Genomic DNA, 27,727 nt, shown 5'->3' with positions numbered 1-27,727 from the left:
TTTGAGAAAGAGTCTTGCTAAAGTTGCTAAGGCTGGCTTTAAACTTGCCATCCTCCTGCCTTTGCCTCCTGATTTACTGGGATTATAGCTGCATACCACTGGGCTGGGTAGCCCTGTCATCTTTAAAGCCAGCAATGGTGGACTGAATCCTTCCTTCTCCCACCAAATCATTCAAGCCTTCTCTTTGTCTTCCTCTTTTAATGACCCTTGTAATGATATGGGGTCCCCTGGAATAATCTAGAATAATATTTCACAAGGCAAGTTGATTACCAATCCTGATACTCTCTTTATCCTTATTTCTCTTTTGCATACAAAATAAGATATTCAAACGTTTGGGGATTAGCCTGTCACACCTGGTAATTTTTCACTGGTTGCTAAACTTAAATTTTACTTTTATTAGGTACTGGATATTTTTGTATTCCTCTCAATATCCTTGAAGTCTACTGTGGGACACATTTAAGATACTGGGAAACAATCTGAACCTTTTGAGTCTTGCGTGAAACTTTGCTTTGAGAGATCAGAGCAGCTTTGAGTCTAGGGCTATTTTTACTGTACTACTTAGGCAACGCCTTTTTGAGTATTCTACCTGACACCACGGGAGTGATGAGGCTTTTCTATACTAGCCACTGAGGGCAAACTCCTCCTAGCCTTTTATGCTGTCCATGGATTGTTCCCTCCAATCCTTTTGTGTGGTTCTCTTCCCAAATATTATATAGTTTCCCTCACCCACATACTGATCAGTTCTCAACTCAGCATTGAGGGTGAGCCCTCTTTAGATCTCTGAGGGGTATGCACTTGTGTGTGTGTGTGTGTGCGCGCATGTGTGCACATGTAAATGTGCGTTTAGTTCTCTCTGACACCCTGCCCCTTGGACTCTAGTCACCTTAGTTTCCAAACTACCTGCAGTGTCTGTACTTGGAGAAACTGCCAGACCCCAGGACTCCTTTTTCCTGAACTATAGCCAGGAAACTCCAGGCAGCAGGTTGGGGCAATCACATGGCTTCTCTTGTTCACCTCCTCTCAGGAATCATTATCTTGCACTGCCTTGTATCTGACATCTGAAAAACCAGACTCTTGTATATTTTTCTGGCTTTTTAGTTATTTCAGGTGGAGAGCATATCCAGTCATGGTTACTCTGTCTTTGCCAGAAGTAGAAGTCAAACACTTGTTATTTGCCACATATTTCATTTTGATAAGGGCGACAATGATACCCAAATATTTAACAACTGATCTGTCTTGGGCGCTGACCAACCAGAACAGATGCTGGCCTAAAACAGTGATATGGCTGTCCAGTGTTTACTAGTTAAAGATCAATTCTGTCCTGTGTTGTGGCCAAACCCCATAATCCATCCAATTTAGGGTTTGTCATTGAAAGCCTTGGTGAGACAAAAAGAGCTTTGTAATAGGACTGACCTGGATTTGAGTCTTGAGTCTGCCACGTAGGACACTTGACTTGGATTTTCTCCACTCTTTTAACTTGCCCTGAACTGCGGTTCTGAAAACTAGATGGGATGTGAAAGTGCTTTGCAGCTTGCCTGGCACCTAGAATACCTAATCGAAATGAGAACCCCGTCCCTCTCTGCCTTCCTCGGTGGTTCATCTGGAGTCACGTGAGCCAACCACAGTGTTCTGCAAGTGGCAGACTTTTACTCAGAGGGCAGTTCACCCAAAAAGAAAAAAAGAGACCATACCCAGGAGTACTGTTTATGGGGGGAAAATCCAAAAGAATCACAAGTGTGAGGCAGGAAAACCAGGGCAATGAAACTTCTAGCAAAGAGCTGTCTTTCTAGTGAGGCTGGTCAGACTGGGGTGGTGGCCCCAGCCATAGGAGAGGCTGGAGTGGACAGGCCAACCCAGCAGGTATGGAGGGAAGGCCAGGGCAAAGTGGCAAAGTGCCCAGAACTCAGTTAAGAAAGCTCGACAGAAGTGTGTCTGGCCTGGATCCTCCCAACTCAGACCTCTCTGCTTCATGGGGTAATAGCAATTCAGAGCTCGCCTGGCCGTGCTGCTTGACAGACAGTGGTAGAGAATCCTATGGTAGGGAGACCTTGCAGGACCCGACTTCTGTGGAACTGCCTTCTGGGATTCTGATTTACCCCTTACACATAGGGCTTTCTTTTCATAATCCACTCTGACTGGGTTAGTCATGTAACTCTGGGTGTAATGGCAGCTCTTTCATTTAATGTCAGGATGTTTTCAATAAATTCAGATACTTTTTTTTATTTCTTACTTTTATTTGCTCTGAAAGTCTCTGTCCATCTTGAGGCATGAAGCCCAAACACTTGTCTCTCCCTTTTGTTCCTAGCACCCAAGTGCCTTGGCCACAAGTGCCTGTTGGTGACAGTGAGTAATGAGTGTGTCACAGGGCTCCTTGTTCAGCCATCAGGAAAAGATACCGAACAGAGAAGGCCCAGAGTAAATTCTTCAACACTGACTTGATCCATCCTCCTGAGTTCTCTGTTTTATTTTTATTTTGGTTTAACTTAACTCTGTTTAACAAAAACTTTATGCTGAAACGATTCACTTCCCTCAGTCTCTGCCCCATCACTCTGTGATGGAAGGAAGTTAAATACTTGTGATATGGTTTTCAAATTCTTTTGACTGACTGACCAAACATGTTAGAAAAAATGTGAAGATCTGTTTTTGTTACAGTCAAGAAAACATAATTGAATAAGGGCATGAATGCCCAAGCTAACATTTCTATTTCGGCTTTTCTGGCAAATGGAAATTCCCCGTTCAGTTGCAACAAACAGATATAGATTAGCTGGCCCTTGTTCTCTGTCTCGGCAACAAATCTACCCTTTACAACCTCAGTCCTCATTGCGGGCACGTTTGATGTAAGCTCAGCCTGAAGGAGCCTGCTGATCCAGAATGCCCCTGCGTTAAGAAGAGGAGAACGGTAAGTAATAATATAGATCAAGAAAGATAAATAACAAAGCATCCAATCGTCTCCTGCCCCCAGAAGTCACTTGATAAATCCATTGAGAACGGCTGCATTCGAAAATATGACTGGAGCCCAAGGGGCTCTTTGACTTGGGTATGTATTCACAAAGTGCTGTGTGCTTGGCTTTGGGACACAGTGGCTTAGCTAGACAGATCCTTTCACTGAGGAAGGCCACCTGTAGCTACAGCATGGTGGGGCTCTTCTCAGGGTGGGGCACTATGTTTGTGTCCCTGTTTATGCTGCTGCTTTCTAGTTGACTTGTGCATCTGCATCACATCAACAGGAAGCACCATAGGCCAAGGATCCTGACTTGCCCCTGCATCCCCAGCAGCTAGCACATTGCCTAACAACTTTGTAGGTGATTAATAAATGTTAATGGATAAATATCTCAGAGGGACCTATGGGCAATAAAATAAAATTGCTCTTCAGTTTTTCCAGCTATAAAACCTATCAGCCAACCCTGATGTGGAGAAGGCACAGTTCTGCTGAGAACCATGGATTATAGTGAGAAGAGAGAATGTAGTTCACATTCACATATCTACACACATGCTCACTCACTCTCAGGCTCACACCCGCTTCCTCTTCTCTCTCTCTGTCTCTCTCTCTCTCTCTCTCTCTCCCTCCCTCCCTCCCTCTCTCTCTCTCTCCCTCCCTCCCTCTCTCTCTCTCTCTCTCTCTCTCTCTCTCTCTCTCTCTCTCTCTCTCTCACCTGTCATGCTTCTATATACTCTTTAAAGCAGGGTAATATATTGAATAATGTATTGAATTTTCTTTCTGCTCAAAACAGGCACTTAGTACCACTGTGGGTCCCCAGAGGCCATTAAAACAGAAAAAAAAATCCTAACTGTAATTTACATTTGTGTATTGATTACTTATTTGTAAATTTCTGGCACATAAATGTCCATCACACAGTTTGGCACTCAGAAAAACACTGAAGCAGGCAAGGCAGCTTTTCCCTTTATATCTGAGATGGGGAACGTAAGGTGGATATGGGACTGAATTCCAGTACCGTGCATCCTACCTCCCCTCTGCTCTCTGCCTCCTGCCTACCTAGAGGCAAATAGACTCTGACTGTGGTCAGGATAGTGTGGATCACATTCTGCTGCTTTTGTGATTCCAGGGTACTGAGGGCAAATGTCTTCAGTCTTCCAAACTTTGATTTCCTTGTTCATCTGTAGGGGGGATGTATTGAGGACCAGCTTGGTAAATAACTGAAAAGGGGTTTTGAAAATATAGCATTGCATAAGGCTTAGGAACAATTCAAAACTAGATGCTTTTGGAAATAAAGAATAAGATAAAGACCCATAAGTGAAGAACTGAAATCTTATTTGAGATCTAGGAGTGTAGCTAAATGGTAAAGCATTTGCCTAGGTTGTGTGAGGCCCTGGTTTTAATCCACAACACCATACACAAAAATAATTGAATTTACAACAGAGGCAGAAAATAATTTTAAATGAAAGTCTGGGTGATAATCTCTGCTTTTACCTCAAATTTTCCAGTTAAGAGATATTCAATGTTTGTCTTTCATGCAGGAAAGAGTTCTCTGTTTTTTAAGTTGAGGGACAGAGGCACTGCCAAACCAGTTAGGGAGAAATGCTTGCTTGTTGTACACTGCCCTCAGCCCCAAGGCTAAGTTAGTTTCAAATGACAATTTGTTAGTTAAATTATTCCACCCTTCATTTACGTCTCTGAAAAATTAGCTACTGCGGCGTTGCCAGAAACATGGGCTGTGGGAGTCCATGAGTTGCCACGGGTGCTTTCTAAACCCACACGCATGTCATGTAAATATTAAATCTGTCCAATTCCCAGATGCAGTGAAATGTTTTCAAAGTCCAGTGCTGCTCAATTTTAATGAATTAAAAAGATGTGTGTGCATTAGATAGACATATTCATTTAGACAAATAAAATAGGATTACAAAAGAAAAAAGTAAGTTTAAGGGAAAAGCAGATATGCCAAACATAGGAATGAGCACAGCTGGAGTGTTTGGGGGTAATATCAATTTTTTTTCTGATAGAAAAAGTAGAGAGGAAATAGTTCTGAGTTCTGAGTCCTGGAGGAGGATTTTTCTAGTACTCTATACCCTTAGAGAAAATTTCTCATTTAGGGAAGCTATGTGGCACCTGCCTCTTCCATTGTTTTCCTAGAAGACCCTCTGATTCCCAGCCAGTTATTTCTTTGGAATTAGGAGACAAAATAAAACATGGACTTAAAAAAAGCAATGGAGAATTTTTTTTTTTTTTTTTTTTTAAAAGAAAGGACATGAAAGGAGTTTTGTAGCCCATATGCCACACCCCTGTCCTCTGGCTCCGGCCATTAAGGGCAGGCCTGTTTCCCTGTAGCCCTGAGCAGGGGGGAAGGGGAGGAGGAGGTCTGACTTACATGTCTTGTTAAGCAACCCTCCAGAGAGGTTCTGCCCATGTGGTCTGTAATGCTGAGCATAGCTCTCTCTTGGTGCCTCAGTTACATCACCTGTAATGTAGTAGCGACCATCATTATTTCCCAATTGCATTAAAAGGAATAACTGCCAGAAACCCTCATGGCTCTCATTGTTCAGTTAAGGTAAACATAAAGAATGCCAGAGATTATTTGCTTAGAATCATATGTGAATTGATGCAGTGACACTGTGGATTGAACAACCATATATTATTTTCTCTTGTTCCTTTAATGCGAACTCTAAATTCAGTATGTCTTATCATTTATTTCATTTACTTAACCAGTGATCTTTAAAAGTGATGCTATGTGCCAAGACAGTATTGGACCCTAAGATAAGATGACAGTTAAGCTACCCAGCTCTCCTAGCCCACTTAGTCTAGCAGTGAAATTAAGTTAATATGAGCTTAATTTAAGATTTGAAATCTATATGTGTTTTGGGTTCCCCTTAGGAGCACACCTGATATATTTACCTATAAAACCGTCTTTCTTTTCCCTCCAGGTCCACAGCTGTATGCTGATTTTATTTAAAGAGACCAATTCTGTGTTGTTTCAACCACCTCTAACAGTAAATTTAAATTGAACCCTATATAAATTGTTTAAAATAATATGATGTTTTCTTTGAAGTTAAATATTAAATAAGTTTTCCTTTCTTCTTTTTTAAATTTATGAGATGTTAACTTGTCAGATGCTTTTGTAAACTGAAATTGAGGTTGATAAATACAATACAAAGGTTAGCCCCTGCACAGTCCCTTGAAAAGAATCAAGTTTCATAGGGAAGATCCCTGTCTTTGCTGTGAAATACTATCTCTGCTGACATGACCAGATGACTACATTGGGCACAATATCAGTAAGATGTCACCAGCCTGTTCTCCTGACTTCAAGAAAGGGAAGGGTTCTGTGGAGCAGGGAGACATTGGACATCAGAAAGAAAGTTGTTGGTAAAAATTACTTAGTCTTTCAACATATATGTGGAGTGTCCACTCTCCTTGGGAAGGTAGATCAATATATAGGTTTGTAAAAAATAAAAAGCACTTCTTGTGTTTGCGTATTCAAACATATTTCTCAAGATAATCGTCTTTTGCCTCTGCCATCTGCTCCATTATCTTGTCAGTTTAGACAAAGCCGAGAACACCAAGGACCTAGTCAGTCCTTTTTCACAACCCCCACATCATTATGTAACAGTCCTACTGCACAAAGTCACATAATATCATACAGAGAGAAAATTAATCATCAACTAATGAGATAGGAATGTGAAAAAAAAGTTCGAAAGAAGTAATTTAGAGGCCCCAATTAGGGCTATTCTCATGGGTCTCCCATGGGCATTATGGGCTGATCACAGGTCCAGGGTCTGAGAAGGGCATGCGGGAAGGAGTGGAGGAAGGAAGAACAGGAGAGGGTAGAGGGAAATAAGAAAGACAGGGAGCCAAATACAGAAGCCACAGCTATGGGACAAAATGAGGCCTTTGCATTGTTCTGGAGAAGAGCTAATGAGAACCTCAATTAGCAACAGAAACAGACAAGATGATATAGAAATCATTTCAAAGGCAGGTCTATCTAAGAGGTTTTAGCACATGACTGGATATGTTCACCCACAGAGGCTTTAATCTAGGAATCGAGAGAAAAGACGATGACCTTTCAAGAAACAGACAAGGCCTGGTAGTAGGGATGGAGTAGGACAGATGCCCAGGGTCCCACGAACAGTTTTCTGTAGACCACATAAGACAAGACACAGGAACAAGGGAGAGGACACCTGTAGGCCACAGAGCAGGGAAATAGCTTGGTACACATGAGATATCAGCACAAGGGATTGAGTAACCCTGTGTCCATCCCTGAGACTTAACAATGGCCCTCAAATCTGGAAATAACAACAGAGGGTTCAACAGAAACAAATGTTGCATGAAAGGAGTCCTAGTGGATTTGCCTGGGAAAATGTTTCTATAAACACGTGCTAGAATTCACAGACCTGAGGGTACAGGGATTGTGGAGAACATTCTGGATAAAGGTAAAGACAGGGAAGAGTAGAAACAACATCCTGGTGGGAGAAAGGGACCAATGCCTGGCAGAGGGTGGCAGTGGATGAGGACAGGCTGCAGACACCTGGCCCAAGCCCTGGCCCTCCAGGCATCTGCAGGGGGGAAAAAAGGTAACAGTTCCCCTCCCAAATATGTTGATAGGTGGATCTGCTTCATCTCTGTGGCTGAGTCTGACTAGCAAGGAGTTTGCTGGTGATGAGAAATGGCTAGAACTCTGCTAGGAGAGTTGTGCCTGCCATTTTATAGATCTTGAGGGCCAGGGAAGGAAAATTAGAGATAGGAGGGAAACCTCAGGAGACAGATTTGGAAAATTCAGTGGAAAATGCAAAATCCTTCATTTAGTTTCAACATGTCAACTGCCAAGTTGCCGAAGGACATCATCCTGCAGAGACAAGATGGTGCCTTTCCATTGAAGAGGTCGTTCAACAGTGTCAGCTCCACAATGGGGACTGCCAAAGGATCACCTGATAAGTCGCAAAGCACTCAGTGTAGGCTGGCACAAGGCCAGCATCAAACATGACCAATGCTTTCCAAGTGGTTAAGCTAGAGAGAGAGAGAAAGAGATCAGAATTCAGAAATGGAGAGATGGCTGCTAATTGATCGGTCAGCTTCTTTGTGGCTAGAGCTCAGAAAAGGTGAACTTTTAGAGAAGGGCAGTCACATACATGTGGAGGGACTGAGGGAAGCAGGGTACTGATACTGGTGTGAGGTTCCTTCAGGCATGTGACTGGTAATGGTAAGAAAGAGACTTCAGACCTGTTGCAGTAGTCTAGGAACTTAGAATAAGAACTATGGATTTAGGCTGGATGCAGTGTGCACACCTGTAATCCAGAGACTCAAGAGGCTGAGGCAGGGGTTGTGAGTTTGGGGCCAGCCTCTGCAGTTTGGAGACCCTGTCTCACTTTTTTTTTTTTTTTTTGGTGTGTGTGTGTGTGTGTGTGTGTGTGTGTGTGTGTGTGTGTGTGGTGGGGGGTGGGCACTGGGGATGTAGCTTAGTGGTAGAATGCCCCTGGGTTCTGTCCCCAGGGCCAAAAAAGGAAAAAAAAGACTTTGGCTATAGTTTTCTGTGTCCTGAGTTAACATGTGAGGATACATTTCTTATCATGACGCCATTAGGAAATAGAATTGGGCTGTGAATGAGCCATCTCTAGAAGTCTCCAAAGGCAGGCAGGCTGGAGAATCACTGAAGAATCCGATTTCATGATGAAGCAGCACCATGGCTCTCTGTTCTCATTCCAGCTCCACCCTTAGCATGATATGATTAGCTGAAACTTTGGGAAGGTTGCTTTACTACCTCTGTGCATTGTTTTCTCATCTCTAAATCCAGAGGATAGAACTAGGTCATGCCTATCCTTGTCTCTTTCAGCTTGGAAATGTACATGGCTTCCTTGCCTAAGGGACCCCTCCACACCTGACCAGCATGCTTCAGCATGGTTTCTGGCCTCCACTATAAGGCCCACTCTGTCTTAAGATTATATTCCAGCAGGTCTAGGAAACATGGATCAGCTGGTTCTGAGTGTGACAGCCCAGGTCTCTGAACAGAAATTGTTCACTGACGATATCAGTCACCACACCTCCCCTCCATGTGGGTGAATTTCCAGCACCTTTGATGGGCCCTTACCTGCTACTCACTCAAAACATGTTTGGTTTTATGAATGCAGCCTCCTCTCACAGGTCGCTGGCAAGATCTGACAGACTTCCTTGAGCAGTCACTTCTCTGTTCCAGTTTTGGTCAGAAGTTTGGAAATGTTCTTCACTTCATGTCATGGCATAGTTTCAAACATGCACACAAATCTCCTCACCCAAGTCAATAATACTTAAAATAGCTGTTGACAGCTGCATTGCACCATGCTGCTAGCATAGCACCCCCCTGGTCAAGGAAACAGAGGGTTTTACTGATAGAATGAGGTCTTTGTTTATAAAGTGTGCACAATAGGGCTCCAGAAGCCCGCTCTGGATATACAGCTTGGATTTAAGTGGAGAAACATGCTCTTCTGCCTTTGGATCCCTTTGGAAAGATCGTGAATACATTTTTAATTTCACTTCCTTCGAGATCCTGCTTGTGGTCATTCGCTTACAAAGTATTGTGCTCACGTATAATCTGTGTTGTTGATTTGTTCTCAACAAATACATAGCAATCTTCAGGGTTTGTTTTTCCACAAACAGGAAAAAACCTAAGAGCAAGTCTGCCTCCGGTGCATGGGTTTTGAACATTTCCTCTAAAAGAACATTTAGAAATCTTTGTATTTATGATCCCAATAAGAATATATCAGGGACACCTTTTTTTAACCTGTTCACCGGACATACAGAAGTCATCTTTTTAAAGGATGGGATTGGCTCTTGCCCCTCCAGGATCCCTTTCCTGACATTATCCTTTGTATTGGTTTCTGAAGGTTGCTGTAACAAAACTGGTGGCTTAAAATAATAGAAACATATTCTCTCACAATTCTAGAGGCCAGAGGTCTAAAATTAAGGTATCTATAAGGCTGTGCTATTTTTGTAGGACATAGGGAAGATTTTGTCTCATGCCTGTCTATGCTTCTGATGTCTGCTGACTATCCTTCGTGATTCTGGACTTGCAGCTACATGTCTCCAATCACTACCTTTGTCAGCACAGGGAATTCTCCCTGTGTGTCTCTGTCACTTCTTATCTTTTAAGGACTTAAGTCATATTAGTTAGGACCCACTCTAATCCAGTGTAACCTCAATTTAACTTGATTACCTCTGCAAATACTGTGTTTCCAAATGAGGTCATATTCACTGGTATGGGGCTTAGGACTTTAAAATCTTTTCTTTTGGGGTGACCACAATGTAACTCTTATAACACTCCCTCTTGCAGACTGGTTTAGATGTCCCTGCTTTCTGTGTTTCCATAGCCCCTGTTATTTTAATATTTCACATAGTCATACTGTATTGTCATTTTCTATTAAGTTGTTCTCAATCACTGGACTGTCGCATCTATGAAGACAGGACTCGTATCTTACAATGCCTTTGCTTGCAAAGTACCTAGCAAAACATCCAACAGCTAGCAGGTGCTCACATGTTTGTCAAGTGAAACTCTTCATTATCATCACTATGACCATTTATGTGTATTCAGTATTAACAATACAACATCCATATAAGGTTAAATACTTATTACACTTATAAATATATTTGTTAATGTTTTATGTAATTACTACCATTTATTGAGTACTTACCATGTGCTGGACACACCAAACATTGTCCTTTTAAATTCCATTAGTTCTTACAAGAACATAAAAAAAAGATAAACAGAATTATTTATTTATTTATTTATTTATTTATTTATTTATTTATTTTACAGATATTGTAAGTGAGGCTTAGAAAGATTAATTAAGTTTCCTAAGGTCAGGCAGCCAGTGCATGGAAGACCCAGGACTTGGTCTCAGGTCTGTTTGCAGATGTGGGCTCTTTGCACTTTGCTGTGCTTTCACCCAAGTGGTCTTGGTTGCTCCTGCTTTGTGGTCATACTATGTGTGCTATTCATGTTTGCATCCATACTGAAACCCAGAGAGGTTAAGAAGCCTATCAGCTTTAGGTCCCCCAGTCTGATCCCATGACTTCAGGACCAGCTTTTTAAAAAGAACTTTTCCTTTGTTATTCACAAAATGTTTTTTAAAGAACAAAGGAGAACATGAAATTGAATTTTAAAAAGTGTTACTTTAATAGTTTATGCACTAGCTCACAACATTATAGAAGAGCAGCATTGGTCAATTGTAGCTTGGGACTACTATGAAAAAGTCTCTCCATCCTAAACTTCCAGGAAGTAGTACCTTCAGGTGCCACATGGTTTTTCTGTAAGGATCGGTTCTATTTTTATGCCAGTGATTCTTCTGGACAAAGAAGAGGTGCTGCTGCATGTTTGCCATAGCCCTCCGGTCTTTCTCTCTACCCTTGCTCATCTCCCTGGACTTCTGGGTGCATCCACCTCAGGCAGGAGGAAGGACCCTAGAGCCCTGCCTTCTGGGACTCAGCACCCATGCAGGCTTCAAGCTCTGACCTGGGTCCTGTGTCTGACAACTTGGGTATCTGCCCAAATCCCTGTCTTCATTTCTGGTGTCTGGATTCTGCCTGTCTTCTGCTTGAGGCCCCACATAGGTAACCTGCCAGATGTCATAGCATTTTTTGACCTCTGACCCAGAAGTGTTGATGCCATACCCACTGGCCTGAGGTAGAACCCCAGACCAGGACATTGCAGGCCCTGTGACTTTCATAGAGTGCCCTGGGCAGCAGCCCTGCCTGGACAGTGTTTTGCCTGCTGTAAGCATCCATGTGCTCAGCCACTCTGTTTGGGCACCCTCAGTCCAAGATGGGGCCCACAGTGCTCCTATTTGCCCTGATTGATCTCTTTCCTCTTATTATTCTCTTAGAACATTGTGTTCTGCCTTCTGGGCTAGACTTTTTCCTGGCACTGACATCTTGTCTCTGTCCCCTCAGCCCCAGCCCCCACCTGATTTCCCAGCTCACACCTAACCTAATTATGTCCAGTCTTGACTGGCAAGATGCCCTCCGCCTTTCTTTTCCTTGGAATCCGGTTCTACCTCAAATGCAAGACTCTTCATTAGGATGTCCACCAGAAACAGCAGAAAAGATCAAGCCACTGCTAGGGCACAGCAGACAGACAGAAAAGAGGGACGAGGGCTGCACATCCCTGCCAGCCATGCAGGGTCTGATCTGCAGGGGCTGCCAATGAGAAGAAAGTAGAAACTCACCAGGTTGAAGTGCAAGGTCCCTTCTGCTTTGTAAGAGCCTTTCAGCATGTCATGGTCACTCTGTCACACACACACACCATGACAGAGCCAAGGAAAGTATTTGGGATCCCCAGGCTATGGGACTCTGTACCAGCAGTTCCCTTCCTAGACAGCTCTCTGAGTCTCAGCTCAGGTCTTCCACCATTTTGATGGGTCTGAGGCCCATTGTCTATTCTCTCCTTGAACCCCATGATTCCCGAGTGGCGAGTTGATTACAATTACCCTAACAACTCCAGATCCTGGCAGTAGCAAGTGTCCAAGAAATGCTGAATGAATGAATGAATGAATGAATGAATGAATGAATGAATGAATGAGCTAATAACTAATTCAGTTGCCATCCCTCTACAATCCCAAACACAAACCTCTCCAACCACACTTGGAAAAATGTTCATCTTGTTTATAAAACCTTGGACTATGAATCAGTACACCAGACTTTTGTTATAGTTTTTGTCTTCACCAATTAAGAATAGACAGCTAAAAGGAAACATTGCTGAACTGCAGCCTCCCAGCTCTGTACTGGGAGCCAGCAGTACAGAGAGGAGCCAGATAGGGCCACAATCTAAAGTGGAAAGTCCTGCCTCGGGTAAGAACAGTTTCTAAAGGAAAGTTCTGCTACACACTCGGGACTTTTCTTCGTGTGGCTTAACGCCAACCTCCTCTTCACCCGGAGTGGAACTGTAGCTCATCATCTCTGCAGTTCACAGTTTTTCAAAAGAGCCCAGGGCTGACTCTGGGAACTTGTGTTGCCTTCGCCTTCATCTTCCTGTGTACGTGTCTTTCTCAAATTTTCCAAGTGTGTGCAATGTATTTAATGAGTTAGTATGTAATATGCTTTTGTGCCATTTGAGAAAACAATTTCCATCTGTTCATATATTGTTAAAAAGTAATGGTTTCTTCTTCAAAAAAAAAAAAAAAAAAAAAAAAAAGCCTAATCCCTCCCTACTTCCTCCGCTCAAAGACTGAATCTCACATCCTTTGAGGTCCAACATAATTTAAGTGTTAATTCCTTTCTAAGCTCTTTTCAAGCTACTGCACTCACCATGCAGATTTTATTAAACCTCACAGTCTTCTTCATATTGATGTCTCAGAAAAGGCAAAGTAACTCCTGCTGTATATTAAAACATTTTGCTCAGGAGTAGGGCCTTTTGTCCCCATTTCTGAATATTTATTTATTTGGCCTCCGGAAAGAAAACAGAAGTCTGTTCGAACTAAAGGAGAATGCAGGCACTGGGCTTCTCATCTCATTTGTGGGAAACATCTGCTTATTATAATTCACAGGACTCACATTTCAGGGTTTGCAGTCCTGAGTGGTTTCAGCCTTAAATCATCCTGCTTTGGCAAACAATAGGGAGGACCAGGCCAGGAAAGAAACAGATGAAGCCTATGTATGGAATGAGATTAAATTAAAAGCACAAGCATGCCCATATTCCCATGGCCCGTATTTCTATGTCTAATATATTCACCTTGGAAGCCAATATATCATTGCAGTGATCAAAATGTTGAAAACCATTCTCCTCTGGACCTTCTTTAGAATTAGCGTCTGGATCAGCAGGGAAAATCTTGATTTTCTTTAGGGATAAAGTACGTTTTTAAAAGTCCTGGCATGTATTAGCTGACTAATCAAGTTGGATCATTCTGCGTGGAAACTTTGAAATAGTGATATTTAAATATGTTTAAATATGGAGCAGAGACTTGGACCATAGTTCTGACTATCATTTGTTTGCTTTATGAGGTCCAAAATTTAACTTAGCTGCTTTAAGCTCAATTTCTTTATCTATAAAGTGGAAATGATACTTGTGGAATTTTGTGAGGAGTAAATGAATAGTCGGAGTTTGAATCTTGTCACTTCCAAATCTTATGTCACTTGTGACATAAGACATTCCTGGAGTCCTGGGAGTGCTAGTGCTCTAAGGGATAATAAATTCAATCAAAGGGTCCCATGTCACAGGTGAGAAAACAAAACCATGAGTACCAAGGATGTGCCTGGAATATCAAAGTGACTTCTTTGAAAGACAATGCTTTTTAGCATTTAAATTTGGAGCTTATGCACGTACACACACACACACACACACACACACACTAAAAGCCCTCATTTTACTGAAACCACTCTGGTACACTATGAAATTAAATGGAGTTTCTATAAAAATGAGACATGTTTTCTCCTGGGGTTACAGATCAGGTTCACACTCTTTATTCTGGTCTGCCCAGAGGAGGAATTGGCCCATCCAAGGCAGCTGGAGGAAAACTAGGTACCTTTTCCAGAAAGAAAAAGCTTTTTCCTGGCCTCCTATATATTCTGGAACATCTTAGTCAACAGAGGGTATAGTTGTCATCACATCTGCCTCTGGGCTCATCCAGTCTTTCGGTACAGGTAAGCCAGGAGTAGGGCCATACAGAGGGCTAGGGACAGGCTGGAAATGAGAGCCCAAAAGGAGATGGGGGACAGAAAGAAAGAATGGAAAGGATCTAAAAGAATGGAAAGGATCTCCAAAAGGAGAGAAGGAGACAGAAGAGTAGGAGATGAGGAGAAGTCATTCTTGCAGAATGGCACAGGGTCACCATGCCCTCTCTCAGTGGCATCTGTGCTACCATCTGTTTACCTGGGAACATCAGAGATAGTATTGTTTTCTGCAAACAGAAACACCCTCAGGAGAGGGATCCCCTTGCAGATAAGTCTTACAAAAGCAGTGCAGTATTTTAATAACCCCTGCTCTTAGAAAAGGCTTCCTTTTTTTCTTTTTAAAATTGGCAGATAAAATTGTACATATTTATAGTGAAAATGTTTTGAAGCATATATACACATCATAAGATGGTGAAATCTAGCTAATTAACAAAGGCATTGCCTCACATCGTTACCATTTTTTGTGGTGAAAACACTTAATATCCACTCTTTGCATTTTCCAAGAATACAATATATCATCATTAAGAACAGTTTCCATGCTGCACAACATGAACTTAGACCCCCTATCAACCTATAATGCTGCATCCTTTGACTAACATCTTCCCAACCTACCTCTTCAACCACTCCAGCCCCTGGTAACTACCATTCTACTTTCTACTTCATAAAATAAACTTTTTACATTTGGAGATGAGGCACTGTTTGTCACTCTGGGTCTGGCTTTTTTCACTTAACATACTTTCCCCAGGTTCATTCATGTTATCACCAGAGAAAGTATTTGTACACAGTTTCTTTATCCATTCATTGGTTAATGGACATTTAGGTTGATTCCTTACATTGCCTATTCTGAATAGAGCTGTAGGAAACTTGGGAGTGCAGATGTCCCTTTGACACACTGATTTCATTTCCTTTGGATGTGCACCTGGTAGTGGGATTGCTACATCATATGTCAGTTCTATATTTACTGCTTTCCATAATGACTGTAGTAATTTACATTCCCACCAACAATATATAAGGGTTCCCTTCTCTCCATATGCCTGCCAAAACTTATCTTTTGTCTTTTTGATAATAGAGGTCATACTGGAAAAAAAAAAAAAAAGGTTCCTGTATATCACCTTGAAAACTAATTGCTTTATTATCTCACTTAAACAATTTTTATATGGAAAACCCATACTTTTTGTCCCTTTCCTATTTTTGAGGGGGTTTTGTTTGTTTTGCTTTTGTATAGGGTATAAAGATTTCTATTTGATTGAATTAAAGGAATAAAATGTGATTACCCAATAGAATTCTGCAATGTATATAGCTTATTTTATCCTTGTATGTGTGTAACCCAACCATAGTAATTATAAACTCTCTTTGTCCCCGTCCCCCCTTCCTGCTTTCCTGGGAGAGCTGGGTTAGATGGGAGCTGAGTGATCATTATAAAGTCTGCACATATAAATTGAACTTTCACAAATCTAGGTCACTTGGGCAGGAAGGCTCTTTTGATATAACCAGCTGACAATTAGATTCACAGGGCACTTCAATGTTAAATGATATTCTTCCCACATTCTAGGTCATAAGGCAGTATAAGCAGTACACTGATGTTAAGAAACAGAAAACTGATTCACAGTAATAGCAGAGCTTCATGGTGCATGGTTTTACACTTGAATAGGCTATGTTCTGTTCTGCCATGTTAATATTTTAAGTAATATAATTTCCTTTTCATGTAGTTTCAGGTTCATCTTTTCTTTTTCCTGTTTACCCTTCTGAAATAGCTTTCTATAGTGCTGCATCTATGCCATGAGAAATTCCTGAAAAACAAAGTATAAAGTCAAATAATCTTTGAGGAAACTAACAAAAACAGTCTTGAAAACAGATTTAAGATTCTGCCACCAAAATGTTATCTTGTGTGCTTTACAGACTCAATCTGTGTCCCAGGCTTTGATCCAAGCCTCAATATGATGACTGGAATAACCCCCATTAACCCAATGATACCAGGCCTGGGACTGGTCCCACCCCCACCACCAACAGAAGTGGCAGTTGTAAAAGAAATAATCCACTGCAAAAGTTGTACTCTTTTTCCTCAAAATCCAAGTAAGTAACACCTGTGAGAAATATTTGCTCATCATTTTAAATTTCTTTTGTTTTAAATTTAAAATAATATTGCATTAATTTTCTGATGTGACTCCTACGTGCAGATATAAAATGAGGAGCCTTTCTAATGAAGACTTTTGTCTCTAGATTAGAACAGATATGCAAGGATATGTCTGTGTGTCTGTCCAGGGAGCTGACATGACACTACAGAGCCAGTACCTGGGATTTGGGGATTTATATCCAGCATTAAAAATCTTTTTGCATGCAGTGAAGCCTAGCATTTCCTGGAAAACATAATGTGAAATATATAAGCACTTCCATCTATCTTCGCAAATGTAGGAGAAAAACTCTGAAATGTGTTTTGCTAGATGGAAATTTGAATTAATTTGGCAGTTAGCAATTTGGGGGTAGGGGGAGCCTGCATCTCAGAATTTCTGGTCCAGATTGCATTTGTTCAAAGGATCCATACGTTTGATGGAGTAAATGGGCCAGGATTTTTTTTTTTTTTTTTTAATTTAGCCTCAGATACTAAGTTTATGGACTTAAATAGCTGGGATTTTTTTTTTATTCATATTAATCAGTGTTGCCTTTTTTAAGTGGACTTTTCAGAAGATTGCTTTAGTAATCTACATATAAACTAGGTAAAATGTGTGACAGTGTACATTTTTATCTTTTTATACAGCCTCCCCAAAATTTAATAGTTTGCTCATTTAAATGTGAATAATAACAAAGTATTTTTTTTCAGGCATGATGTTTCACAGCCAAGTAAGTATTGTGTTTGCTTCCCTGGGCTGTGCTTCCTATGTTCTGCCTTTTCTCTCCTTTACCTAGCAACGAGACAAAGCAGATAACAAGCTGAGGTTTCTCATCATGTTGTTATTTCATCATGTTTTGTACTTTGTGAAGGTTCCCCCGCCCCTTTCTGGGCCTCTGTGTTATGAAGAAGAAATGAAATTATGCTAACATGTGCGTTATCTTTGTTCACGGACAAGCATAGTCACTCTGTGTAGAGAAATGAACACAGAAAGTAAAGGTTGGTAGGAGGAGGGGAGAGGAACCTAAATCAAGACAGCCCAGGAAAAATGTAAGTTGGTACAGATGTTGACCATTACTCAGCCTGGACAAAATAACTGGGGCAAGCTTTACCTTTGCCAGTAAAGCCGGGAAAAGAGAGCCAATCAATAAAAGACAAAACTTTCTGTTTCGTTGTGATATTAGATCTTCCACCTCCTTCCACAAGAGAGCGACCTCCAGGGTGTAAGACTGTGTTTGTCGGAGGATTACCAGAAAATGCTACTGAGGAAATTATTCAAGAAGTCTTTGAGCAGTGCGGTGATATTACAGCCATCCGAAAGAGCAAGAAGAATTTTTGTCACATTCGTTTTGCAGAGGAATTCATGGTTGATAAAGCCATTTACCTTTCTGGTACTTTGCATTACATAAGGGGTTTTCTAGGCATTTTGTCATGTTTTGTGATGTTAATATGAGTTTATTCCCTTTTGCCTTGATGCACAATAATCCTAAATACTTTGGGGCTGGAGAAGAAGGAATTCCGCCTTTTTCCTTGGCTCCCAGAAGCGCTCTGTTAAGCCTGTGAATGTACCTCACTGCAGGAATGATTTCCTACCCTTCAGTCTTCAGGAATTCCATCGAGTTTCTAATTAATGCTCTCAAGTGCTTTATTAGATGAAAAGCAATATTATGAGTACTGAGGACCATTATTATTATTGGATGTAATCCACTGGGGGAGTAAAGTACTCTCAGAATAATTTTAGTTTTTTTAGAAGTGGATTCACTTTCTTGACACTAGGGTACCAAAGCAAGATCAGTTCTTTGTAGGAAAGTGGTTTAGGGGTCCAATGGTAAAGCTCAATATCATAGCCCACTTGATAGTTCCTGAAGCCTATCCAACCATCCTTAGTCTTTAGTGGCAGTTTTTATAGGAGATTTTTACAGATGTTGAAATGAAGCCTAATGCTGCCTTCCACTATGTTGGTGTTAGAGCAAGTGTTATGGAGTCTGTCGACAGGCTTTTGCCAAATCTAAAAACAATGGGACTGTTATTAATATGTGGCTTTCAGAGGACTTATTTCTTAGATTCAACTTGATTGCCCTTCCCTCACATTCTCAGTGACGTTTTCCAGTCTGCCACTCTGCATACCACCTCTCTATTCCTAAGGCAAAGCTAATGGGGGAAGGTGGGAAAACAGCAGGTGGGGAAAACCATGTGAATATTACTGCCAGGTTTTACTTAATTTCTGTAATCAGCCCCTACTACAGGGACATTGTGTGGAAACCTCAGAGGCTTTGAAGTTATCTCAGTGCCTTAGAGATTTTCCTGAACCAGATAATGATACAGAGAACTTTATAACCCTTATTCTAGTGAATGCTTAGAAAGTGAAAAATAAAATCTGAAGGCATTCCACAATGGAGATGAAAACAAACACTCATAGGTATTAGGTCACTAGGGACTCTGAAGAGTGTAGGGCACTGGGTTTCACATGCCCTGACCTGGATGACCCCTCTCCACCTTCCACTTCCTCATCCACAGAATAGTGATAGTTACAGTTTACCAACCAAGACCACAAGGACTAAATCAAGTAATGATGTTAAGTGCTTAGCAGGTACCTGTGACACAGGAACCATGCAGTACATGGCTATTTTTATCACAGGTAAGGTACCCTGATCAGGATAAAGAACTGCTGCTTATTTCTCAGCAACCCCTGCCCTGGAGACCTGGGCTCTAATCATGGCTCTATTAATACTAGTATTTACTTTATCCTTCCTGATTCAATAAGAGGGTTAGAATAGATCATAGTCCTTTACAACACTAGTGTAGACCCAACCCAATACTTAGACCTAATCAGAAGCCCCATAAGGACACTAACAAGGATGAATAGTCTCAAATTTAAGCATCTTACAGGTATTCCCTTTACTTAGTCTTTGGTCCTTGCTTTTCCTGTCTCAGCAAGCTCCTGATGACTCCTTGGTCCAACCCTTTGCAACAGGATGAAGCCCCAGCACAGGCTTCACCTGAAGCCTCCCTGCCTGGGTGCAGAGGTCTCCAGCCTGCCTTGGCTTCTCTCTGGAGACTGCAACATCAGAGTCAGGATGATCTGAAAGTCTGGCTAATTGGAAGGGTAGGAAGGCAGGCAGGCTGCACCCTGACCCCTGCATGTGAGCTCCTGCAAGCCCAGCCCAGCTGGAAGGCCTATCTAATTTTAGTTCTGTGCTGGCATTTGAGGACCAAGCTAATTTTAGTCTCATCCTCATCAGGGTCTCTTTTAAGGCCTTAATGATGATGTTTTGGTGAAAGAGAGGATGCTGGAACCAGAAGCATGCGACAAGTGATTTGTCTGGACATAAGCGGGGGAAAGTTGCTGGGCCAATTGGGGCAGCTGGCCAGTCCCAGGCAATCCAGCCAGCTCAGCTGTTATGTTTGTATCACCATGGCCTGCTGACTTGTTAACTTTCTATGGCCCACAACCAAGACACATTTTACTCTAGCATTAACTCTGCTCATCTGGGAATGACTGACTGCATTTTTGATTGGTATTGTGATATCTTCTCATTTTTAGATAACACTTTTGAAACCTAGGAGGGAGAAAAGTCCAGGGGCATGCAGGCATCAGATGTGAGATCTGTATCTTATTTGTAACTTTTCAAAGGTGTGAAGTGCCCTACTGAGGGGAAGTCAACCTCTACAGGGATTTTCAGCTGCGTTTTAACCCAAAATGCTACAATAATCTATTGAAACCTACCATGAGATCTTGAACATCAGCACAGCACAGCCTAGCATTCTGTAGTTGTATCTCATTTGCAAAGCCCCTGCACAGCAAAAGTGCTTATTTTGCTCTCTCCTCTGGCAGCCCCTGGCAGCCGTGTTCCTGCTGGGACCTGAATTTATGTTCTGAAAATCTGAGTAGCCCAAACTGAAGAACAGCCTCAAAGTCAACTCTTCTTCATTTGAAGTTGGGCTGGCTGGCTGGTTTCAGTCCTGTGTTGATTTCTCAGATCAAGTTTTCGCTCATAATCCTTATAAGTTTGGTAGCTCACAGTAAACCCCCCAAAGATTTCCAGACCCACCCCCATGCTTTTTTTTTTTTTTTTTTTTTTTTTTTTTTCTTCTTATTTTGGCCTAGCTCTGGGCTCTTGCATGGGGCTCCTGCAGCCTTCAAAGATTGTGTGGACAATTTGTGTGGCGCTGCATGCAAGATGAGGTGCTGCAGGGCTGCGAGGGAGGCAGCATTGAGGCCTCTTGATTGAAGGTAAAATATTCTCCTGCGTGCCCCAGAGGATAAGTGGAAATAAAACAGCATTGCAAAATTGCCTTGGTAATTGTGGCTTTTGCAGCTGCTGAGAGAAAACTGAGCAGCAGCATTTTCTAGGGGAATGAAGCACCAGCCTGAGTGAGGTGTTCTGGAATTTACTTTGGAGATCTTTTTAAATATCATAGATGCTCTTTATTTACTCATACCTCCCACCCCCCTTCTATGAAGATTTTAGGAGTGCTTATGCAATAGAGTTATAGTAAATTGAAATAAAAAAAAATCAAAGCCATAAAAGGGCAGAAAAACATACACCACATGCCAAATTTGTTTTTGAGCTTCCTGGAAGCCAGAAGGAAGAAGGAGTTACCAGCATTAGACCCGTGCTCCTTGAGATCATTCTCTGTTGGTGACACTAGGTTGTAACATGATTAAGACACCCTCTGAGATACCTCCCAGAATTATCTTCATCCTCATATGTGTAATAGGCTTAATTAATTAAGTAGGGCTCCAGGGTCTCTGGGGAGAAGTGCTTTCCATCTCTTTTGGGAAAGATGTCCTGTCCTGAGGGCAAAGGAGTAAGTAGTTCCCCTAGCACCAGTGAGGGCCTTGACCAAAGGTGAGCCCATTATGACCCTGATATAACCAGACTTTCCACTGGTTTCAGGTTACCGGATGCGATTAGGGTCTAGCACCGACAAAAAGGATTCAGGCCGCCTTCACGTAGACTTCGCCCAGGCCAGGGACGACTTCTATGAGTGGGAATGCAAGCAGAGGATGCGCGCCCGAGAGGAGCGGCACCGGCGCAAGCTGGAGGAGGACCGGCTCCGGCCGCCCTCGCCGCCAGCGATAATGCACTACTCGGAGCATGAAGCTGCGCTGCTGGCGGAGAAGCTGAAAGGTAGGAAGCCAGTGCGCTGGCTCTTCTTCTTGCACCACAGCCACTGCCTGCAGAAAGAGAAAGCAGTGATCCTCAAACGCCAGAGCCCGGTGTGCTCCTGTTGCCCCTTTCCTGTTGATTTCATGTGAGCAGAAGTGTCCACACCTGGGCTTCATCGTTCTGCTCGGGACAGAGCCCTGCCCTTCCCATGGCTCTCTCCTGTGTTCTCCATCAACGTATGTGTACCGTCATGTGACAGAACTCACTGAATGAGGGGCAGAATGGCGGACAGCACCAGATCCAAGAGCAGGCCCTTGTCCTCTGCCCCAGTGTCGATGAGCCTAGGAAGCAGCTTCTCCTGTGGGCTGGCAGTTGCTAGTGTTCCCAGAGCTCTGTGGAGTTTGCATCTACAAGACCCTCCTCTTGATGCCTTCTTGAGACGTGTCAGAAACTGTGCTAGGTAGGGTCCGTGCAGGATAGAGGAGGATCCCTATTTTCCATGGAGCCCTGTCTTCAGAGTTGGAGGTGAAGGAACCCTCCTGACACCTACAGAGGAGGAGCTGTAGAAGAGAGCTCTTTCATTTCTTCGGATGTTTGCTGAGGCTTCCCCTGGGCTTAAGGACACATGGGCCCCTTCGCCTGCCCCACTGAACTTCGTGGTGATTGAGAAGAGGCTAGGTTTTGATGTTCGGATGATATGTGTGTGTGAATTCAGTTCTGTTTTTGACCAATGTTGTGTGAACCAAGCAACATCTGGACGTTTTATAGGCAAACAGCGGTCAGACCATCCTCAGGTCATTGGATACTGTCAGGACTAGCATAGGTCACAGTTGCCATAGGCAAGTGTCCACAGGTAAATGAATAACTGTGAAATGAAGCAAATGGCATGGCCATCAGCCAAGGGCTGTGCAGTATTTGGGAACCCCGGGAGTGCAACAAAGTTGATGAAGGTTTCGTGTCAAGAAAGTCTTCACAGAGCAGGCAGAATTGGAACTTGGCAGAATAAACAAGATTTTCTTCCAAAAATTATAAAAAGTAGAAGGCATAAAGGCACCCTAGCCAGAGGTTGGAGCCCTAGGAATAAAGACACTTGGGAAGTGGGGAGGAATTTGGCCCAGGTGCTGCATTTTCAGAAAAAAGTGAAGCTGGAAAAGCAGTCTGGGGCCAGACAGTGGAGCCTGGAAGGCTATTGCTGGATTTGGGTTTTATTTCATAAACAGTGGAGAGGCCATTATCAGTTTCAGAGAGGAGGGGTGTGGCCAGTCCTGAGTGTTTCAGAGCTAGCTTGCTGGCAGTGTCTTAATGGATGGGATGTTTTCACCAAAGAAAATATCTGAAGAGTTGCCTGACACCTACTTTAGAAAGATGAAAAAAAAATGACATTCTGTGCTTTAAAATAAAAGGCCTGTGCTTCTAACCTCAGGGAATTCCTAATCAACCATAGTTGCCCCTGCAATGCCCCTTTGTCACCATGGAGCACTTCTTACCACCACTTTTGGTGCATGTTTTGTTGCTCTGTGAAGGCCTGTCAGGCATAAATATGTAGGCAGTGTCTGCCCCCTAAATAAAAATCACACATGATGTAAATACAGACATCACCTCACTCCTCCAGTCAGCCTAGAAACCACCAATAGTGTCCAAAATGAGAAAGAGCAGCATTCTCAGCCGGGAAATTTCATTGAAACAAATAATTTTTTCTTTAATATTCAGTGCATTATGTGGTCTCAACTCCTGATCTACATGGACTAAACTGTATTCAGTCATGTCCATCCCTAGAAGTGACAAAAACTAACCCCCTTGGTGGTGTACTCTCCTGGAGGAATTTCATGAAAGTTTGGAGTCTATATTATGTTATTTTTTTAAGAAACCAGCCCAGTACATGGCATTTGCCTCTCCTTTTAGAGGATAGCAGATTGGGATGTCAATTTGGTAGAGTAATTTGCAAGCTTTGCCATTTCAAAAATATATATTTATATAGATGAGTATAATTTGCAAAATTCGGAAGCTGTACCTTTGCCAAGTACTGTGTGATCCCTTGAGGAGAGAACAGATTGGAAATTTTAATAGATGGCTGTTACAGTAGAATGAACTAGCTGAGGATACATCTTAGGCAAGAGTCAGGTAATATCAAGCTTGACAATTTCAACCCAAGCACAGAGTTTGGAATATAAACAGCATTTAATTGCTTAGGAAATTGGCTGCCTCAGAGAGGAAATCCACTCCATGCTCCTTGTAACACTGCAAAGCCAGACAGGAGGAGCCAACGAAACTGTTTCCCTGAAGATGATTTCACTGATGTGGGGATATAAAATGCCGTCAAGACGTAAGGTACAGAAACCTGTGTCAGAAAGGCAGTGAAAAAGCAATCTGAAGATACCTAATTGGATTTGATTTTTTTTTCCTCCCCAGAGAAATCTTGCTATCTTCCGTTTATTACAGACATTTTCTCCCATTTTACATCGTACTTATTTATTCTTACAATATTCTTTTTGAAGATAAGCTTCATTCAGCAAAACCTGTACAAGCCAAGTCTTTATTGTGGCTCACAAGACTCTCCGTGTCCTGCCAGTGCTACAACTACACATAGTAGGTGTTCAGGAAATGAATTCCTTTCTCGCTTCATCTCTCTGATATGTGGACATGGCACTTTCCTGGCCACTAATGCTGCTTCCTGTGGAAGAAAATGTAGGGAAGGGATGCGAGCTCAGCCATTGCTCCAGTCACTCAGGAGGCACTGACTGAGCATTTTATCATGTCTTGGTACCATATAAGCCCCTGCCTTACAGAGGTTAGAGGCAATAACAAATCACTCTGAACTTGCCACATACTATACTGGGACTGTTATACTATGATACTGGTATACTATTTTAAGTTGGCAAATGCAAGTGTTCTCCCCAGAGAGATAGCCTAGTCAGTGGGGTAGTGTAGGGCTGAGAGAGGGGGCATCTTCTGGGACCAGGTCGCTCCCATTCACTGACTGCGGGCCTTAGGAAGCCAGGGGAAACACTGAGTTGTAATTGCATAGTGTCTAAGGCATGAAGTCACCCAGCATCTATTACAGTAATATAAATTCTAAAAAAGAAAATCAGTGGGCACCCTGCTGATTAAATAGACATTGTTCTGAGACAATTCAACCTAATGAAGACTGACAGGGAAGTAACGGCGCACGGACCCAAAGTTTATGGCATGGCTTTGAGAAAGTGAGAAGGAGCTCAATAGCACCATAATTACACTTTATTGGAAACAGTGGCACCAGGCAGATGAGATAATGAATTTCAGTGTGTCTAGCCCAGACCATCCAGCCCTGGAGGAGCCCTGTGTTTGGGCTGTGCGAGGAAGAAGATTGATTAGACCAGCGGAAGGATTATATCCTAATTCACTGGGGATTTCTCTGGGCAAGAACATTAAAAAGTTTTTGTGTACTTTTTCCCCTTTGGAAAGCTGCACATAATCTTTCATTATGTGTTGAAATGAAGAGTTTCTCTCTGTGTCAGGTGAAGTTCCGAGAAGACTCGGCAAGCAGTGCCCTTGGGATTCTCTTGTGTGTCATCCAGAATCCAGTCCTCCTGGGATCGCACTCATCATTTCCAGAGGACTGAGATTTACATAGAGTGGCCCAGCATCAGCCTGCCAGAGGGAGGTGGGCAGGGAGGGGAGGTACTGGCATTTTACTGAGATGGTTGTCAATATTTATGGTTCCATGAAAGTAAAAATCGATAATGCTCTGAGCCAAGTGGGCGTTCCATTAGCTAAAAGCCGGAACTCCTTCTTCGGGCAAGAGGAATATGAAACACAGGAGCCTGTTTGAGAATCACTTGCTTAGTTGTTATTGACCTTCATAGAGGCAAGATAGGCCATTTCATTTAGAAACATTTTGCTTGGTCCTGAAGCAGAAATAACCAGTACATTTTCATATTACCCCCTTAATTTTCTCATTTTTACAGATATTAAATAATTGGGGAGAATGTGTGTGTGTATGTGTGTGTTGGCTATATGGAGGAGCAGTAGCCACTTATATATCCTTTTATGCTATCTGATTTGGTTAATTGATGCATGGTTAATCGAGCAGAAATGGAAACACATTTGAGAATTGTCTTAGTTTTCCAGTGCTACAATAGAATACTTGAGTCCGGATCATTTATAAACAATAAAAGTTGGTTTGGTTCATGGTTCTCAAATTCAAGTGCATAACCCCTGCATCTGGCAGGGCATTTATGTCACAATACCCCATGGCCAAAGGAGGAAGAGCAAGTGAGTGCACAAGACAGAGAGAAGATGGGACTGTCCTTTCACCAGGAGCATGCTACCAGGATAATGGCATGATTCATTCATGAGGGGTCCCATCTCTAAATACCATCACAATGGCAATTTAATTTCTCCACAAGTTTTGGATAGGTTATTCAAACCATAACAGGGACACACAGTGGAATTTTGGGAATGTAGTAGCAGCAATGTGTTGACCATGCTGAAATTCCAAATCTACTTAGATCAACGTGTAACTGTACTCTGTAAGCAATGTCCAGCTGTCACCAAGGCCAGGAATCACTGACAGATGTATAGATACACCTTTTACTGTGTGTCTATATCCTCATTTCTTTGAAAAGTTTTATAAAATGTCTTTTTATTTTTTCTCTCTCTCTTTCTGTTCAAACATGGAACCACCTCCTTTTGCTCCTGTATAGAACCATAAATAAAAACACTATGGCCCACTTAGGTTTAATTTTCCATGTTCATGATATGGCTTAGAGTCTATCACTGTTTGAAATCCAAGCCTGTATCTCCCTGAGTACACAAAAAAGTAGGAAAAAACTACTTCCAGTTTGGTTCTTTCCCCCATCATTTTCCACATATCATTTTGATTAGAATTCATCAAGTGCCCACCCCTCTCTGCCACACCTTGGGGTTCAGATATGACTGTAGCAGGAGCCCCGCCTTTGAGGAGTGTGAACTCCAGTGGTTGTTAAAGGGCCTATCAGTGAAGTCATACAAATTTAAATTAAAATCTGTCTTACAGATATAAAGTGAGCAGGTGCTGATGATTTTATTTAACTCATTAATTAAAGAGGAAGCTGTAAGACACTAAAATGGACTTAGAGGAAAATGTACTTTATGAAGATATAAATTTTTCTACATTTGCATTGTTACAGAGAGGAATTGTTTACATCATTATCGATTTTCCACAATTTATATTCTATTCCTACAGAATTATAAAATAGCCTAAAGACAAGTAAAAGTTCATACCACACAGAACCAGATAATATAAATTGGGGTGGCGGGGTGGGGGTCTTAGTCCATGCCAAGCATTCCACTGAAAGGATTTGCTAATCGCTATGCTCATTTCCAAGTCTTGGATACTTCTTTCTTTCCTGGTCAGTTACTCTTTCATTGGCATTGGGGATTTAGGGACAGGGATCCCCAAAGCTCCTCAAAATTACATCAGATCCTTTCAGTATTCTCTAGTATCTCAGCTACTGCTTTGCACTTAAGATTTTCATTATGTCTTAACTTAGATTAGTGCCTAGCTAACTTATCTGGCCTTCATTGAACATTTCTTCCAGTGTTCCTCAAACCTCGGTATACCTGTCAGTCACTTGGGGAAAATGCAGATTCATAGTTGGGAGGTCTGAGAAAGGCTGAACCTGCGTTTTTAACAAGCTCCCAAAGAATGCTCATGTGTGTGGTCTTTGAATAGCAGAAATTATCCTACATGCAATCTTTAAATGCCTACCGTGTGGTGGGTACTCATAAACATGGAAGACAGGGAGAAGGAAGGAAAACAACAAAGTCTGAAATAAGCCGAAATGAAATGAGATGGGCGTGGATGGAGGCGGGAACATAGGGGGATGATAGATCATCATTATCATACTACTTGTTCCTCAAAAGGCTAAGCAGTGCTTACCACCATTCCAGGATTACAAATGCTTT

General features: G+C 42.2%; 1 protein-coding gene across 21 annotated transcripts in view; it reads left to right on the top strand.

Moving 5' to 3' along the window:
- Positions 1-27,727, top strand: part of ENOX1 (ecto-NOX disulfide-thiol exchanger 1) — a 531,147-nt gene that overhangs the window by 347,644 nt on the left and 155,776 nt on the right. For all 21 annotated transcript variants that reach the window (XM_079136948.1, XM_079136943.1, XM_079136940.1 and 18 more), the window contains 3 exons: positions 16,481-16,654; positions 17,873-18,079; positions 21,590-21,823. In XM_079136948.1, coding sequence (XP_078993074.1) covers positions 16,481-16,654; positions 17,873-18,079; positions 21,590-21,823 — 615 coding nt within the window. The remainder of the gene's footprint in view (positions 1-16,480; positions 16,655-17,872; positions 18,080-21,589; positions 21,824-27,727) is intronic.

This window comes from Sciurus vulgaris (genome assembly GCF_902686455.1).
Source record: "Sciurus vulgaris genome assembly, chromosome: 4".
Classification (NCBI taxonomy): Eukaryota; Metazoa; Chordata; class Mammalia; order Rodentia; family Sciuridae; genus Sciurus; species Sciurus vulgaris.
Note: the sequence above shows the minus strand (reverse complement) of the source record. Positions and strands in the feature narration are given on the sequence as shown.